Genomic DNA, 18,578 nt, shown 5'->3' with positions numbered 1-18,578 from the left:
CCCAAAAATGAAAAAAAACGAAAGGGGTAACACTGTCGTTTTTTTTTCGGGTCGAAATTTTGAATTTCGATATCTCAGCTCTGGAAGGGTCTAGAGCCTCCATTTTTGCACTCAGGTCAAAGTCTCGTGGTCTTCTTTCAGAATCCAGAGTTTTGAGAAGATTGGAGAAACGTAATTTTTCGCCCGAAAATGGAAAAAAACGAAAGGGGTAACACTGTCGTTTTTTTTCCGGTCGAAATTTTGAATTTTGATATCTCAGCTCTGGAAGGGTCTAGATCATCCATTTTTGCACTCAGGTCTAAGTCTCACAGCCCTCTATCATAATCCAGAGTTTTGAGAAGATTGGAGAAACTTAATTTTTCAGCCAAAAATGAAAAAAAACGAAAGGGGTAACACTGTCGTTTTTTTTTCGGGTCGAAATTTTGAATTTTGATATCTCAGCTCTGGAAGGGTCTAGATCATCCATTTTTGCACTCAGGTCTAAGTCTCACAGCCCTCTATCATAATCCAGAGTTTTGAGAAGATTGGAGAAACTTAATTTTTCGCCCAAAAATGAAAAAAAACGAAAGGGGTAACACTGTCGTTTTTTTTTCGGGTCGAAATTTTGAATTTTGATATCTCAGCTCTGGAAGGGTCTAGATCATCCATTTTTGCACTCAGGTCTAAGTCTCACAGCCCTCTATCATAATCCAGAGTTTTGAGAAGATTGGAGAAACTTAATTTTTCGCCAAAAATGAAAAAAAAACGAAAGGGGTAACACTGTCGTTTTTTTTTCGGGTCGAAATTTTGAATTTTGATATCTCAGCTCTGGAAGGGTCTAGAGCCTCCATTTTTGCACTCAGGTCAAAGTCTCGCGGCCTTCTATCAGAATCCAGAGTTTTGAGAAGATTGGAGAAACTTAATTTTTCGCCCAAAAATGAAAAAAAAACGAAAGGGGTAACACTGTCGTTTTTTTTTCGGGTCGAAATTTTGAATTTTGATATCTCAGCTCTGGAAGGGTCTAGATCATCCATTTTTGCACTCAGGTCTAAGTCTCACAGCCCTCTATCATAATCCAGAGTTTTGAGAAGATTGGAGAAACTTAATTTTTCGCCAAAAATGAAAAAAAACGAAAGGGGTAACACTGTCGTTTTTTTTTCGGGTCGAAATTTTGAATTTTGATATCTCAGCTCTGGAAGGGTCTAGATCATCAATTTTTGCACTCAGGTCTAAGTCTCACAGCCCTCTATCATAATCCAGAGTTTTGAGAAGATTGGAGAAACTTAATTTTTCAGCCAAAAATGAAAAAAAACAAAAGGGGTAACACTGTCGTTTTTTTTTCGGGTCGAAATTTTGAATTTTGATATCTCAGCTCTAGTAGGGTCTAGAGCCTCCATTTTTGCACTCAGGTCAAAGTCTTGCGGCCTTCTATCAGAATCCAGAGTTTTGAGAAGATTGGAGAAACTTAATTTTTCGCCAAAAATGAAAAAAAAACGAAAGGGGTAACACTGTCTTTTTTTTTCGGGTCGAAATTTTGAATTTTGATATCTCAGCTCTGGAAGGGTCTAGATCATCCATTTTTGCACTCAGGTCTAAGTCTCACAACCCTCTATCATAATCCAGAGTTTTGAGAAGATTGGAGAAACTTAATTTTTCGCCAAAAATGAAAAAAAACGAAAGGGGTAACACTGTCGTTTTTTTTTCGGGTCGAAATTTTGAATTTTGATATCTCAGCTCTGGAAGGGTCTAGAGCCTCCATTTTTGCTCTCAGGTCAAAGTCTCGCGGCCTTCTATCAGAATCCAGAGTTTTGAGAAGATTGGAGAAACTTAATTTTTCGCCCAAAAATGAAAAAAAACGAAAGGGGTAACACTGTCGTTTTTTTTTCGGGTCGAAATTTTGAATTTTGATATCTCAGCTCTGGAAGGGTCTAGATCATCCATTTTTGCACTCAGGTCTAAGTCTCACAGCCCTCTATCATAATCCAGAGTTTTGAGAAGATTGGAGAAACTTAATTTTTCGCCCAAAAATGAAAAAAAATGAAAGGGGTAACACTGTCGTTTTTTTTTCGGGTCGAAATTTTGAATTTTGATATCTTAGCTCTGGAAGGGTCTAGATCATCCATTTTTGCACTCAGGTCTAAGTCTCACAGCCCTCTATCATAATCCAGAGTTTTGAGAAGATTGGAGAAACTTAATTTTTCGCCAAAAATGAAAAAAAAACCGAAAGGGGTAACACTGTCGTTTTTTTTTCGGGTCGAAATTTTGAGTTTCGATATCTCAGCTCTTGAAGGGTCTAGAGCCTCCATTTTTGCACTCAGGTCAAAGTCTCGCGGCCCTCTATCATAATCCAGAGTTTTGAGAAGATTGGAGAAACTTGATTTTTTGCCCGAAAACGGAAAAAAACGAAAGGGGTAACACTGTCGTTTTTTTTTCGGGTCGAAATTTTGAGTTTCGATATCTCAGCTGTGGAAGGGTCTAGAGCCTCCATTTTTGCACTCAGGTCAAAGTCTCGCGGCCTTCTATCAGAATCCAGAGTTTTGAGAAGATTGGAGAAACTTAATTTTTCGCCCAAAAATGAAAAAAAAAACGAAAGGGGTAACACTGTCGTTTTTTTTCGGGTCGAAATTTTGAATTTTGATATCTCAGCTCTGGAAGGGTCTAGATCATCCATTTTTGCACTCAGGTCAAAGTCTCGCGGCTTTCTATCAGAATCTAGAGTTTTGAGAAGATTGGAGAAACTTAATTTTTCGCCCAAAAATGAAAAAAAACGAAAGGGGTAACACTGTCGTTTTTTTTTCGGGTCGAAATTTTGAATTTTGATATCTCAGCTCTGGAAGGGTCTAGATCATCCATTTTTGCACTCAGGTCTAAGTCTCACAGCCCTCTATCATAATCCAGAGTTTTCAGAAGATTGGAGAAACTTAATTTTTCAGCCAAAAATGAAAAAAAACGAAAGGGGTAACACTGTCGTTTTTTTTTCGGGTCGAAATTTTGAATTTTGATATCTCAGCTCTAGAAGGGTCTAGAGCCTCCATTTTTGCACTCAGGTCAAAGTCTCGCGGCCTTCTATCAGAATCCAGAGTTTTGAGAAGATTGGAGAAACTTAATTTTTCGCCAAAAATGAAAAAAAACGAAAGGGGTAACACTGTCGTTTTTTTTTCGGGTCGAAATTTTGAATTTTGATATCTCAGCTCTGGAAGGGTCTAGATCATCCATTTTTGCACTCAGGTCTAAGTCTCACAGCCCTCTATCAGAATCCAGAGTTTTGAGAAGATTGGAGAAACTTAATTTTTCGCCCAAAAATGAAAAAAAACGAAAGGGGTAACACTGTCGTTTTTTTTTCGGGTCGAAATTTTGAATTTTGATATCTCAGCTCTAGAAGGGTCTAGAGCCTCCATTTTTGCACTCAGGTCAAAGTCTTGCGGCCTTCTATCAGAATCCAGAGTTTTGAGAAGATTGGAGAAACTTAATTTTTCAGCCAAAAATTAAAAAAAACGAAAGGGGTAACACTGTCGTTTTTTTTTTCGGGTCGAAATTTTGAATTTTGATATCTCAGCTCTGGAAGGGTCTAGATCATCCATTTTTGCACTCAGGTCAAAGTCTCGCGGCCTTCTATCAGAATCTAGAGTTTTGAGAAGATTGGAGAAACTTAATTTTTCGCCCAAAAATGAAAAAAAACGAAAGGGGTAACACTGTCGTTTTTTTTTTCGGGTCGAAATTTTGAATTTTGATATCTCAGCTCTGGAAGGGTCTAGATCATCCATTTTTGCACTCAGGTCTAAGTCTCACAGCCCTCTATCATAATCCAGAGTTTTGAGAAGATTGGAGAAACTTAATTTTTCAGCCAAAAATGAAAAAAAACGAAAGGGGTAACACTGTCGTTTTTTTTTCGGGTCGAAATTTTGAATTTTGATATCTCAGCTCTAGAAGGGTCTAGAGCCTCCATTTTTGCACTCAGGTCAAAGTCTCGCGGCCTTCTATCAGAATCCAGAGTTTTGAGAAGATTGGAGAAACTTAATTTTTCGCCAAAAATGAAAAAAAACGAAAGGGGTAACACTGTCGTTTTTTTTTCGGGTCGAAATTTTGAATTTTGATATCTCAGCTCTGGAAGGGTCTAGATCATCCATTTTTGCACTCAGGTCTAAGTCTCATAGCCCTCTATCAGAATCCAGAGTTTTGAGAAGATTGGAGAAACTTAATTTTTCGCCCAAAAATGAAAAAAAACGAAAGGGGTAACACTGTCGTTTTTTTTTCGGGTCGAAATTTTGAATTTCGATATCTCAGCTCTGGAAGGGTCTAGAGCCTCCATTTTTGCACTCAGGTCAAAGTCTCGTGGTCTTCTTTCAGAATCCAGAGTTTTGAGAAGATTGGAGAAACTTAATTTTTCGCCCGAAAATGGAAAAAAACGAAAGGGGTAACACTGTCGTTTTTTTTCCGGTCGAAATTTTGAATTTTGATATCTCAGCTCTGGAAGGGTCTAGATCATCCATTTTTGCACTCAGGTCTAAGTCTCACAGCCCTCTATCATAATCCAGAGTTTTGAGAAGATTGGAGAAACTTAATTTTTCAGCCAAAAATGAAAAAAAACGAAAGGGGTAACACTGTCGTTTTTTTTTCGGGTCGAAATTTTGAATTTTGATATCTCAGCTCTGGAAGGGTCTAGATCATCCATTTTTGCACTCAGGTCTAAGTCTCACAGCCCTCTATCATAATCCAGAGTTTTGAGAAGATTGGAGAAACTTAATTTTTCGCCCAAAAATGAAAAAAAACGAAAGGGGTAACACTGTCGTTTTTTTTTCGGGTCGAAATTTTGAATTTTGATATCTCAGCTCTGGAAGGGTCTAGATCATCCATTTTTGCACTCAGGTCTAAGTCTCACAGCCCTCTATCATAATCCAGAGTTTTGAGAAGATTGGAGAAACTTAATTTTTCGCCAAAAATGAAAAAAAAACGAAAGGGGTAACACTGTCGTTTTTTTTTCGGGTCGAAATTTTGAATTTTGATATCTCAGCTCTGGAAGGGTCTAGAGCCTCCATTTTTGCACTCAGGTCAAAGTCTCGCGGCCTTCTATCAGAATCCAGAGTTTTGAGAAGATTGGAGAAACTTAATTTTTCGCCCAAAAATGAAAAAAAACGAAAGGGGTAACACTGTCGTTTTTTTTTCGGGTCGAAATTTTGAATTTTGATATCTCAGCTCTGGAAGGGTCTAGATCATCCATTTTTGCACTCAGGTCTAAGTCTCACAGCCCTCTATCATAATCCAGAGTTTTGAGAAGATTGGAGAAACTTAATTTTTCGCCAAAAATGAAAAAAAACGAAAGGGGTAACACTGTCGTTTTTTTTTCGGGTTGAAATTTTGAATTTTGATATCTCAGCTCTGGAAGGGTCTAGAGCCTACATTTTTGCACTCAGGTTAAAGTCTCGCGGCATTCTATCAGAATCCAGAGTTTTGAGAAGATTGGAGAAACTTAATTTTTCGCCCAAAAATGAAAAAAAACGAAAGGGGTAACACTGTCGTTTTTTTTTCGGGTCGAAATTTTGAATTTTGATATCTCAGCTCTGGAAGGGTCTAGATCATCCATTTTTGCACTCAGGTCTAAGTCTCACAGCCCTCTATCATAATCCAGAGTTTTGAGAAGATTGGAGAAACTTAATTTTTCGCCAAAAATGAAAAAAAAACGAAAGGGGTAACACTGTCGTTTTTTTTTCGGGTCGAAATTTTGAATTTTGATATCTCAGCTCTGGAAGGGTCTAGAGCCTCCATTTTTGCACTCAGGTCAAAGTCTCGCGGCCTTCTATCAGAATCCAGAGTTTTGAGAAGATTGGAGAAACTTAATTTTTCGCCCAAAAATGAAAAAAAACGAAAGGGGTAACACTGTCGTTTTTTTTTCGGGTCGAAATTTTGAATTTTGATATCTCAGCTCTGGAAGGGTCTAGATCATCCATTTTTGCACTCAGGTCTAAGTCTCACAGCCCTCTATCATAATCCAGAGTTTTGAGAAGATTGGAGAAACTTAATTTTTCGCCAAAAATGAAAAAAAACGAAAGGGGTAACACTGTCGTTTTTTTTTCGGGTTGAAATTTTGAATTTTGATATCTCAGCTCTGGAAGGGTCTAGAGCCTACATTTTTGCACTCAGGTTAAAGTCTCGCGGCATTCTATCAGAATCCAGAGTTTTGAGAAGATTGGAGAAACTTAATTTTTCGCCCAAAAATGAAAAAAAACGAAAGGGGTAACACTGTCGTTTTTTTTTCGGGTCGAAATTTTGAATTTCGATATCTCAGCTCTGGAAGGGTCTAGATCATCCATTTTTGCACTCAGGTCTAAGTCTCACGGCCCTCTATCATAATCCAGAGTTTTGAGAAGATTGGAGAAACTTAATTTTTCGCCCAAAAATGAAAAAAAACGAAAGGGGTAACACTGTCGTTTTTTTTTGGGGTCGAAATTTTGAATTTTGATATCTCAGCTCTGGAAGGGTCTAGATCATCCATTTTTGCACTCAGGTCAAAGTCTCGCGGCCTTCTATCAGAATCCAGAGTTTTGAGAAGATTGGAGAAACTTAATTTTTCGCCCAAAAATGAAAAAAAACAAAAGGGGTAACACTGTCGTTTTTTTTTCGGGTCGAAATTTTGAATTTTGATATCTCAGCTCTGGAAGGGTCTAGAGCCTCCATTTTTGCACTCAGGTCAAAGTCTCGCAGCCTTCTATCAGAATCCAGAGTTTTGAGAAGATTGGAGAAACTTAATTTTTCGCCCAAAAATGAAAAAAAACGAAAGGGGTAACACTGTCGTTTTTTTTTCGGGTCGAAATTTTGAATTTTGATATCTCAGCTCTGGAAGGGTCTAGATCATCCATTTTTGCACTCAGGTCTAAGTCTCACAGCCCTCTATCATAATCCAGAGTTTTGAGAAGATTGGAGAAACTTAATTTTTCAGCCAAAAATGAAAAAAAACGAAAGGGGTAACACTGTCGTTTTTTTTTCGGGTTGAAATTTTGAATTTTGATATCTCAGCTCTGGAAGGGTCTAGAGCCTACATTTTTGCACTCAGGTTAAAGTCTCGCGGCATTCTATCAGAATCCAGAGTTTTGAGAAGATTGGAGAAACTTAATTTTTCGCCCAAAAATGAAAAAAAACGAAAGGGGTAACACTGTCGTTTTTTTTTCGGGTCGAAATTTTGAATTGCGATATCTCAGCTCTGGAAGGGTCTAGATCATCCATTTTTGCACTCAGGTCTAAGTCTCACGGCCCTCTATCATAATCCAGAGTTTTGAGAAGATTGGAGAAACTTAATTTTTCGCCCAAAAATGAAAAAAAACGAAAGGGGTAACACTGTCGTTTTTTTTTGGGGTCGAAATTTTGAATTTTGATATCTCAGCTCTGGAAGGGTCTAGATCATCCATTTTTGCACTCAGGTCAAAGTCTCGCGGCCTTCTATCAGAATCCAGAGTTTTGAGAAGATTGGAGAAACTTAATTTTTCGCCCAAAAATGAAAAAAAACGAAAGGGGTAACACTGTCGTTTTTTTTTCGGGTCGAAATTTTGAATTTTGATATCTCAGCTCTGGAAGGGTCTAGAGCCTCCATTTTTGCACTCAGGTCAAAGTCTCGCGGCCTTCTATCAGAATCCAGAGTTTTGAGAAGATTGGAGAAACTTAATTTTTCGCCCAAAAATGAAAAAAAACGAAAGGGGTAACACTGTCGTTTTTTTTTCGGGTCGAAATTTTGAATTTTGATATCTCAGCTCTGGAAGGGTCTAGAGCCTCCATTTTTGCACTCAGGTCAAAGTCTCGCTGCCTTCTATCAGAATCCAGAGTTTTGAGAAGATTGGAGAAACTTGATTTTTCTCCCGAAAACGAAAAAAAACGAAAGGGGTAACACTGTCGTTTTTTTTTCGGGTCGAAATTTTGAGTTTCGATATCTCAGCTCTGGAAGGGGCTAGAGCCTCCATTTTTGCACTCAGGTCAAAGTCTCATGGCCCTCTATCAGAATCTGGAGTTTTGGAAAGATTGGAGAAACTTAATTTTTCGCCCGAAAAAAAAAAACGAAAGGGGTACCCCTTTCGTTTTTTTTTTTTTTGGTCTGAAAAAATACGTTTCTCCAATCTTCTTGAAACTCTGGATTCTGATAGAGGGCCATGGGACTTAGACCTGAGTGCAAAAATGGAGGCTCTAGACCCTTCCAGAGCTGAGATATTGAGATATTTATCATGGCATAAATGCTATGTTATAAATGCTATAAAATATTTAAAATATTCATATTTAAGTTGCGCTTTAGATTTAAGTCAAATCCATATGTTATTTTGGCCGGAAGTTATTTTACTTTATAAAGTTTTAAATATGGATATTTTTCTTACATCTCCATCTTCCTCATTACTCCACATAAAGTCAACATATGAGATATTTTCATCAGCTATATGTTCAAGCACTTCAGAACTGTATATTCTGCACATGAAAAGTTTCAAAAATGTATCGGTACTGTGATATATATATTTTTTTATAAAAGAAATTTCAATCAGCATCACTGAATATGTGACTTCAGTAACAGGCTTTCAAACAAACTGTCCATTTTAATGGACAGACACATTTAAAAAAAATCATTATTTAAAACGTGCAATTCTACAGTCGATTTTTAACTTTAATTAATAAGTTCAATCTTTCTATTTTTGTTTCTCTTACATACAAACTATGAAATACTGGCAAAAATATATACAAAATGTAAATACACCTTAGAAAATGTTGCTTGCTTCTGTGTTTGGAGTGAAGTGCTGCCATGCTTCTCTTCAAAAGCATGTAGCATGTACAGTAGAGTTTTTTTTAATATAATTACTACATGCAGAGCTTTACTGGCATTTGATTGGATGACAAACGTCCAATCTCATGGACTGCAGGCTTTAAACTAGGTGAAATGCTCCAGAAGTTAAAAAAAGGGGGCTGACTGACATGTGATGTCCATTTTTGTAATAGACACAGGGTGGATTAAAGAAATAAATGGTACAGATCTGCATGTCAGGTCCTAGTCTGCCTAGATTCCGATTTTTTTTAAAAGAAATACTTTTTAGACAGGATGCAGTAAATTGATCAAAAGTGACAAAAGACATGTATAATGCTACAAAAGACTTCTGTTGACTGGAGTAATGACATGAACGTTCAGCTTTGCCGTAACAGAAATAAATTACATTTTAAATTGTAATGATATTTCACAATATTACTAGTTTACAAATAAATAAATGCAGCCTTGGTGAACATACGAGACTTCTTTCAAAAACAACCCCAAACCTTTGAATGATAGTGTATGTGTGTGGTGAATGAATAACTGTTAAACTTAAAAACCTGAATGCGCTGCAGGGTCTTACCAGTGTGTCCACTCCCAGCATAAAGAGCATGAGAAAAAATAGAATGGACCAAAACACTGATCCAGGGAGAAGAGCAAGGGCTTCTGGGTAGGCAACAAACGCCAGACCAGGACCTAAAAGGTTCAATACAAATGACATGTGTTCTTGAAAAATAACAAACTATATATTGGCTTTGAAACTGCAAGAATTTAAAAACATTTTATGTAACTGTAAATCACAGGGCTGGTGTGTGCTGAGCTATCCGGGATGTCAGAACAGGAAGAAAACAGGCTAAACAGGCTGTACCTGTGTCTGCCACCTGACCCACGGGCACTCCCTTCCTCCAAGCCATATGACCCAGGATAGAGAAAATGGCAAAGCCAGCAAAAAAACTGGTAGCGCAGTTCCCTATTGTGATAATCAGAGTATCCCTGCAGGAAAAAAAAATTCATGAGTTTCATGAGACCAAAAGCAAAAACAGTTATTTTCCCAAAAAAGTAAAAAAAAAAAAAGCCAAACCTGATGACGTTATTGTCAAATTTATTGTAAGACGCCATTGACAGGAGGCCACCAACACCAATACCCAAAGAATAAAAGATCTGCGACGCAGCATCATTCCACACCTACAATGACAGGAAGTTGCTGAAGGAAACTGAAAACTGTAGAATTGATTAAAAAAAATTGCATTGTTTAGTAGATGGTACCTGTGCATCAGCCAAATTGACCCAGTTTGGGGTGAGGTAAAAGGCGACACCGTTTAAGGAGCCCTCAAGGGTGGCCCCTCTGATGATGAGGACCACCAGCACTAAATAGGGGAAGGTGGCAGTCACATACACCACCTGACATCAGAGGAAAGATGGGAAATTATTTGTATCATGTAGAATATATTCTCCTCTGCTCTGAAATGTACAGCTACTTTCCTACTGGGGTAAAAGGCAACTGGATGCACTGCGACATCTTACCTTGCCGGAGCTGCGAATGCCCTTGAGCATGCAGAGAAAAATGACCACCCAGGCCGCCAGCAAACAGAGAGCGAGAGGCCAACGCACTGGACCGGGATCATGCAGCCCTTCACTGTTCACCACACCCAGAACCTTTACACTGAACACACACAAACACTGTGTAAGCCTCAAGTTCAACCTGCAGTATTGTGCCATCGGCTAGGGCTGTTTCAAGTGGTTTGTTTTACATTAGCATTAGTCTCGCCACAGAACACCAGAATAGATGATACAGGTCTGTGTGTGTCCGTAACAACAGATCATCACACCTCTAACTGTGGTATTTTTAGATTCAAGGATGTGAACCAACATGAAACATGAACAATCAAATGAATGCAACAACTTTGGTAACATTAGTTCATGCAGGTGAGCTTGAAAATACTTTTACAGCATTTATTCAATCTACTCTACCATTCAAAGACTGTTTTAATGCTTTTCAAAGAAGTCTTGTGCTTACTAAGGCTGCATTTATTAACAGTTGTATTTTGAAATAATGTGACGATTTAAATGATCTGTTTTGTATTTTAATATATTTTCAATTTTTGTAATTTATTCCTGTGATGTCAAAGCTGAATTTTCAGCATCATTACTCCAGTCTCCAGTGTCACCTTCAGAAATCCTTCTAATATGCTGATTTGATGCTCAGAAACTTTTCTGATTATTATAAATGTCAAAAACAGTTGTGCTGCTTAATATTTGATACATTCAAGTCCAAATGAACAGCATTTATTAAAATGAGCAGCTCCCTTCTGAGAAATGTTGTTTTTGCCTCTTCACGATGACTCGCTTTAATTTAGTTCTAATTTGTAAGTCGCTTTTGTATATATAATTTGACATTGTGTTCTGACAATTTTGTTCAGCTTGTGCTTTATATTAAAAGTAATTTTAGCATTTTTACAAGATACAACATTTACTGAGACTCAAAAAATAAATTAAGTGGCTTACAAATCATGTCATAACCGTGCACATTTTATGGATCATCTGTTAATATATTAATATACACTAGTTTCAAAATCAATGGTATTTTTTAAATCATTTTTCATTCCATTATATTTATTTACAAAAGAAGGCAACCTACATACTAATTTAGTAAATTAATATTGAGAAGCTGAGAAAAAAAAAAGAATAATTAAGAATCCTTACTTCCAGAAGACCTCAGAGGGACTTTGGGTGACATTAGTTTTGTTCTGTGGAGAGAAAAATTGGTAACACAGGTGATAGGCAGCAGTCTATAAGGCTACAAATTACAATTGTTTAGCATTTCATGTTAACTTTTGAGCAGAAAAGTAAGACTTACTCCACAAAAGGCAATGTTATGAAGAGCATCACATGACCAGGGAAGAGGGCTCTGGAAAGAGCTGCCCAGGTAGTAGAATGTCCAAGCGATAATGACATTGTAATAGAGACACACAAGAATGGACACACACAGCATCCCTATGCCAATCCCTGCAATAAGGCCAAGACAACACAATCAGCTCCTTTCGTTTAGCCCTGTATTTAATTACAGATGATTACAATACAGAGGGACTATTTATTATTACTTATGCAAAGTGGAGCTACACGACTTTGAATAATGACTGGAACTCAAACCCACAGCCTAATTTACAAACCATAATGAAGCTGCTGAACTGCATGTGTTGTGGTACCTTTGAGGAGCGGACAGCACTTCCAGACGGTAATGGGACCTGCAGCTCCATACTGGCCCAGGCTGAGCTCCATGAGGAAGAGAGGCATTCCAGTGAAGAAAAGCATGATGAAGTACGGGATGAGAAACACACCTGCAACCCAACACAGGATAACAGTCAATGTTCTATTCCACAAACTTATAACAGCTCAAACAGTAGAGCATGGCGCTAGCAATGCCAAGGTCATAGGTTCGATTCCCGGGAAAGTCGAGAACTGATTAAATGTATTCCTTGAATGCAATGGAAGTCACTTTGGATAAAAGCATCTGCCAAATGCTTACATTTGAATTTTCGTCGTCAATGTTAATGTTTGGCCTTTTAAACACTTTTATTCTTATTCATATTTGTTTTAAACGGCATGAGTCAGACACAGCTCAACATGTTAGAGCATGTACACCAACCACTGAGCCATAGCCACAAATGATGTCTTTTGTGCCAGTGATTCCACACTCCTAAATCACCGGCATTTGTCAATGTTTTTTTGTTTTTTTCCCCTCAGGATCTGCATAATTTATACATTCACATTAAATCCAGAACTTTAAAAACACTTTATATATTTACCTATGGATATGAAAACATCCTGTCAGGAAAGCTGTGATTTTTAAAAAATATATATAAATGATCTGATTTACTGTTAAGAAGCTAGTCTAATTGATATAAAAGCTTTACTATGTGATGATGATGCCAAATAAAGATTATATATGCCCATGTTAAAGTCCTGATAATTCTATAACTAAACATGAACAGAACTGAAACATCACTGTTTGTTAGAGCTGCACAATTAATCGTTAAACGATCGCAATCTTGATTCAAACACCCATCTTATTCCAAAACGTCAACGATTCTCATGAGTCTTTTAAACCTTTGACGAGTCACAGCACATATTCTGTTTAAAAAGGAGGGGCTTCATTCAAAATGACTAGTTCGAGACTGGGATGTAATGTACAATATGTGAAAAATAATGTGTGTTTTGAACAATCAAGCATGAAAACATATTCTGGTACACCCCAAAACAAAACCAAGACTTCGTAAAAGGGCGCCTTTAAGAATTTACTATGGTACTAAAACCTATAACCTCAGTGCTTTTCTACATTACCTAGTCCCACAATCCTTGAACAGGTGTCTTCTTCTGTATACTAACCATCTTTACATTGCAAATTTGCTCCTTTTTTTGAGGTTGTCTTGGTTCAGGCAAATTTGTTTCAGAGGTTTAAAGAGGAATGTGCACTCCTCCCTACTACAGGGAAGGGTTTTAGTTTTGGTTGGTTGGTCAGAGGGATGGATTTCAGTTTAGGATTACCAAACTTCCTGGTTTTCCCATGAAAGACCCATTCACAAAATTATGCGGGAACTTTTATGGGGCAAAAGTCTATTGAAATTGCCTGCAAATCTTCACCATATAATGGTAAATGAACCACACATTTAAACTGAGTATAGCTTTTTACAACTTAAATGATCCACAATCTTTGTTCATCCCAACAGATTATTATTTTTATTTTTTTCATATTTAAGGTCGCTCACCTCCTCCATTTCGGTAGCAGAGGTAGGGGAACCTCCAGACATTTCCCAGGCCAACACAGTAGCCAATACAGGAAAGAAGAAATTCATATTTGCCACCCCATTGTTCTCTGGGAGGCAGAGCAGGTGCTGGGGATAGAGAGGATGGAGGCTGATGCTCAGGTTGGGACTGGGATACGGGGCTGACGGCATCGCGAGAAGACCCGTTCTGCTGTCCTGAACTCTGCCAAGAGGATCATTCAAAGATTATGATCAAACACAACCATAAAACAGATCAACACACCTCCTTTTCTTTCAATAATTATATCAGAAGACATAAAGATGACTAAGTCCACTCAGAGATCTTTTGAACCAACCACCCTTGAAAAATATCTACCTGGCCTTAAAATTTTATTTTTTCAATACTATTCAATCAAATATGGGCTATGCTACTTCAAACTATTCAAATCTTAAACATCAATATTTTAAAACTACTTCAAACTTTTCACCTTGCTTTCTTAAGCCAACATCAAAGTGTGCCTGGACAAACGCTTTTATCTAGTTTGCATTACTTCTCTTCTCAGATGAAGACTGTGCTCTATTAGCCTGTTCTGTATTTCACTAAAGTCTGGGATGAGGAACTAACGGTCAGTTTGGTTTTTACAGTATGAACCCTTTAGTGAGATAAAAGGGAAGTCATTTGATTGCTAAAAGTGCATGGATGACACACTACTGAATAAGGGGGAGGCTGTAACTGCCATTATTTGTAGGCATTTTTCATCATATAAATATGTATTATTAGGTTGTCTATGGTATGCAGACAGACCAACATTACATTTTGTAATAACAGTTGTCATCTTTATTCACTTTTCCTTAGCTTTTATCCTATCCTCATCCTTCAAATGATTATTTTTATTGGTTTATTATCTACCAAGGGAGTGATAAAGAGAAATGAATACAAGTCACAATTCACTTGCACTCTATGGAAGGAAAAAAGTGAATAGTGACCGTTATTATCCTTTTGTGTGGGAAAAAAAGCAAATCATTTATGGAACCAAATGAAGGTAGAATTTGCATTTTTTATTACCTATAAGTTACCTTAACACAAATATAAAAATACAAACTAACTTTTGAATCTTTTTGAACTAACTTTAACAACAACAAAAAACGACATAACCGTGGTGAAATGCAGTCATGAACAGGAATGAGAGCAGACGGGTTGTGTTACCTCGACAAACCAGCAAGCCAATATAGTGTTCAAACGAGTCCAAGTTTCATTCAAAACTCAAATAACATCAAAAACACTCGTGTAAAATAAGAATTTGCGTTTATTGGTATTAGTAAGTACCTCTCTTGTAGGTGCTGCGTTCACATTCACACTGTTTCCAGGTGCTGTTCTCGCCTCCTCCTCACTTGGCATCTCCCCAGCGCTTTTCTTCTGATGCTCGCTATTCACTTAATGGTTTCATCGAGGATCCTGGTTAACTCTAAAACAGTGCAATGTTCTAGAGACCTTTCATAGATACCTTAGAATAAGATAGAATAATCTTGACTGCAAGGCGCAGCAGGTGGACTGCAATGATCCATGTTGTTGGTGGGTCGGACCGTCGGACTCGGTTTGGTTGGGGGGAGGGAGGAACAGTCGATGAAGGGAGGCGCCGGAGTCTGTTCCGCACACACAGAGCTCACCTTCCTGCAGGTAAACTCGTAAATAATGCCCCTCCTATGAACACTGTCGAGTCATTCCCATCCTCCATTCTTTTTAATATTTGTCAGTCCATATATGTAGCTTTCAGTCTGTCTTTGACATAACGTTTCAGACAAGTGATAAAGCGTATTGGTCTCATTTCAACAGGAAGTCACTTCTGCAGGCAAGTTTGCTACAACAGCAGGAAACCGCAGTGTGTCGTGGCTTGGTAGCCTAGGATACAACAACAGACATTATACAATTTAATACAATATTTTTACAAATACTATTTATTTGTTCATTTAAAATGTATTAATATATTCTAGTCTATTATTTGTGTAGGCCTATTTATTCATAAACGTTTACATAAATATTTATTATTAAATGCATTTATTTATGGATGTGATTACATCAAAAATTCTTACAAAAGTGTTAATTAATCAGTTTTCTACAAGTAAATACTGAGCTGAGCAAAAAACATGTCTAAAACTGAACATAATGAAAATATTTTACTTTATTTTATTTGTGATTTCATTTTTTTTTTAGAGATTACGGGCTTTATAATTCAAACATGATCTGTACTTGCATGATGACAATATAGATGTGCAGCTATTTCCATCAGGGAATTACAATTGTAAAACCAGAACTTCTATGAGAAGTAAAATAATGTCAAATGTTTTTGGCTTTATGCACAGCTGCACTACTTCCTGAACTTAAGCCAGCTCCTTGTTTCCTGTCTGCCATTATTGGCCAAATTGATTAATTCGGGTGTGCCTGTCCTCAGTAGTCACAGCAACAATAATCAGACCCAGGACATTCTCTACAAAAACAAATCTTTATTTTTTGAAAACTGGTACAGGAATAATATTGTACTTGTTGGCCAACTCTATGACACAAGTGGCAGACTGTACAGTTATTCAGAGTTCTTGCAGAAATGTCAAATTCCTGTTTCAGTTAAGGAGTATGCAATTGTCTTTGGTGCAATTCCTTCTGGTATCAGAATGTTGCTGGGAGGCATTAATTTCCCATGGCCACTGACTCACAATATGGATTTATCTGATACTGCTGTGGGGAAATTATGCTTTTCTGCAGTGACGAAAAATAAAACTAGGGCTTTATACCAAAAAGAAATTGTTTCTATTCCTTATATAATCCCATATTGGAACAGGTTAGTAGAGAATGTCCCTTGGAAAATAGTTTGGTCTTTGCCTTTTAAATATACTAATAAAGTGAGAGAAGTTACGTTTAAATTAATTCACAGATTCTACCCAGTAAAGTGTGTGCTTAAGCGGTATAAACCAGATATTGAATCTGAATGCTCTTTCTGTAAAAGGTCAGATGAAGATATTTGCCATTTATTTTGGAAATGTTCATACTCAGAAAAACTTTGGTCAGATGTCCTTGAATTTATCCAAACCTTTTTCGTTACGGATTTCTCATTTTGCTTTGAAAATGTTTTCTTTGGTGTGGTCGACCTTAAGACGGACAAGGAAGGAAAGTATTTCATTATTAATCTTTTATTTCTACTCGCTAAATATCACATCCATAAATGTCAGTTCAGGGGCTCTAAACCCTTCTTTCCTTGTTTGAGAGTGAAGTCAATGAATACTTGGACTCCATAAGATATTCAAAGAACTGTAAAGCTCTGAAGACTGTGCTACTCAAAACTTGTGACATCGTGTGAGTGAATGAAATTGGAACTCATATATGAATTGGACTGCTTGTTGATTAGCCTTGCTGGACATTGCAGAACCCACTGGATATAATTTATTCATGTATGTACTTTAATTATCTATTTATTTATTATTTATCTATTTATTTATTTATGTATTTATTTATGTATGAATGTGTTGTTTGTATCTGCAAATGCTGTCAATAATAAAATAATAATAATAATAAAAAAAATCAGACACACAAATGCAACATGCTTGCATTTTAATTCATTGTATTTTTAAGGCTAGAATTGTTATGGGCTGAAATGTGGTTCAAATTCGACGTGACGCCCAGGAACTGCAGGAAAAGCAATAGATTACCGAGCATATACTCTCGTTCTTTGACGTCACCAGAGAAAGACTTCACCGTTGAATTCAACTCTGCTTCAAAAATGTGTTATTTGGTTTTTTCCTTTATGACCAATCTTATCGTAGGGAATACTACCTAATTAATCTTCTTCTTCTGTTAGCTAAATTTAGTATCCATAAATGTAAATTTGGTGGAAACAAGCCTTTGTTTTTAATTTTAAGAGCAGAAATTCAACAATACCTAAAAACAATACTGGGTTTGAAAAATAAGAAAGCTGCAAAATGTGTATCTATATGTAAACATTTTCACATTTTTGTTTAACTTAAGTTTGTCACTGCTTTGTTTGTCTTTTCTTGTTTTTTTTATTTAGTTTATTCAATGTACCCCTGACTGTAATTGTAATTCTTGAAATAAAAAAAAATAAATAAATAAAAAAAAATTTAGAGTGCCGAAGTGATGACGTCACTTTGTAGGATAACTCGGAAACTAGCGGCGCATGGGTTCCCTCGTCGAATTTGAACCACTGAATTTGTGGAAGCGAATTTTCAAGGCGAAATAAAATGGACCGTAAAATTGCCTGTTGAATATTATAGACTGTATTTTTAAACAGTTAGAAAATTTTGGAAGTGAAATATGAAAGTGAATATGCATTATTTAATTTTTAATCATGAAAATATGTTTGAAATGTTTTTTAATGAAATATTCACTGCTTAAATATTCAACCATGTTGAATTTCAGCCCATAAAAATGCTAGCCTTAAAAATACAATGGATTAAAATGCAAGCATGAGTGCCGAATTGATGACGTCACTTTGTAGGACAACTCGGAAGCTAGCGTCGAAAACCAATGCATTTTCCCCATAGACTTTTGGAAAATCGCAAAAAAAAATAAAATAAGATCAGTGTTTAACAAAGGGTTATGACCCTTACACGTTTTGTCTAGCAAGATCTTTACAAGTTAATCCAAAATGTATACATTTTGAAGCCTATATTAAGATTTTAAAAAATAAAATCAGACACAATAAAGTAAAAAAAAAAACACAAGCAGGTTATAACTGTGTGTTCTGTCATAGATCAAAACGTAAAAATATTTAGAGGTTTTGTTCAACACAGACCTTATTTCAGGCGATTTAGCAAAAAACCCATTCAAAAATCCCATAGGCTTTAGAGCGAGGGAACCGTAGTGCTAAATTGCTAACTTACTTCCGCGTTTTGGCCTACAAAGTGACGTCGTAACTTCGGCACTCTATTGGTGCAATTCAACATGCTTTTTTTGTTTCAAAAACATTTGACATTATTTACTGTACTTTAACTGTACAATGTACAATTTACACCCCTGTACGTAGGTATTTTCAGCTGTTAAGTTATATGACGTTTTATGT

At 36.8% G+C, this 18,578-nt stretch overlaps 1 protein-coding gene and 1 long non-coding RNA gene across 2 annotated transcripts in view; one reads left to right on the top strand and one right to left on the bottom strand.

Moving 5' to 3' along the window:
• The window catches only part of slc6a7 (solute carrier family 6 member 7), a 35,374-nt gene extending 20,416 nt beyond the window's left edge, over positions 1 to 14,958 (bottom strand). The window contains exons 1-10 of the mRNA XM_039693943.2: positions 14,837 to 14,958; positions 13,513 to 13,732; positions 11,953 to 12,084; positions 11,604 to 11,752; positions 11,450 to 11,493; positions 10,271 to 10,409; positions 10,013 to 10,147; positions 9,828 to 9,931; positions 9,615 to 9,739; positions 9,330 to 9,442 (exon numbers count right to left, since the gene is read on the bottom strand). Of these exons, the coding sequence (XP_039549877.2) occupies positions 9,330 to 9,442; positions 9,615 to 9,739; positions 9,828 to 9,931; positions 10,013 to 10,147; positions 10,271 to 10,409; positions 11,450 to 11,493; positions 11,604 to 11,752; positions 11,953 to 12,084; positions 13,513 to 13,732; positions 14,837 to 14,908 (1,233 nt within the window). The 5' untranslated portion in view covers positions 14,909 to 14,958. The remainder of the gene's footprint in view (positions 1 to 9,329; positions 9,443 to 9,614; positions 9,740 to 9,827; positions 9,932 to 10,012; positions 10,148 to 10,270; positions 10,410 to 11,449; positions 11,494 to 11,603; positions 11,753 to 11,952; positions 12,085 to 13,512; positions 13,733 to 14,836) is intronic.
• Positions 14,959 to 15,093: 135 nt separating this feature from the next.
• LOC120494661 (uncharacterized) lies at positions 15,094 to 15,437 on the top strand. The gene is made up of 2 exons (XR_005625875.2): positions 15,094 to 15,187; positions 15,309 to 15,437. It is a non-coding gene; the product is annotated as an uncharacterized LOC120494661 (long non-coding RNA).
• The last annotated feature ends 3,141 nt before the right edge of the window (positions 15,438 to 18,578 follow it).

Source organism: Pimephales promelas, chromosome 19, assembly GCF_988280905.1.
Source record: "Pimephales promelas chromosome 19, fPimPro1.hap1.1, whole genome shotgun sequence".
Lineage (NCBI taxonomy): Eukaryota > Metazoa > Chordata > Actinopteri > Cypriniformes > Leuciscidae > Pimephales > Pimephales promelas.
This window is presented reverse-complemented; position numbering and strand designations above follow the sequence as displayed.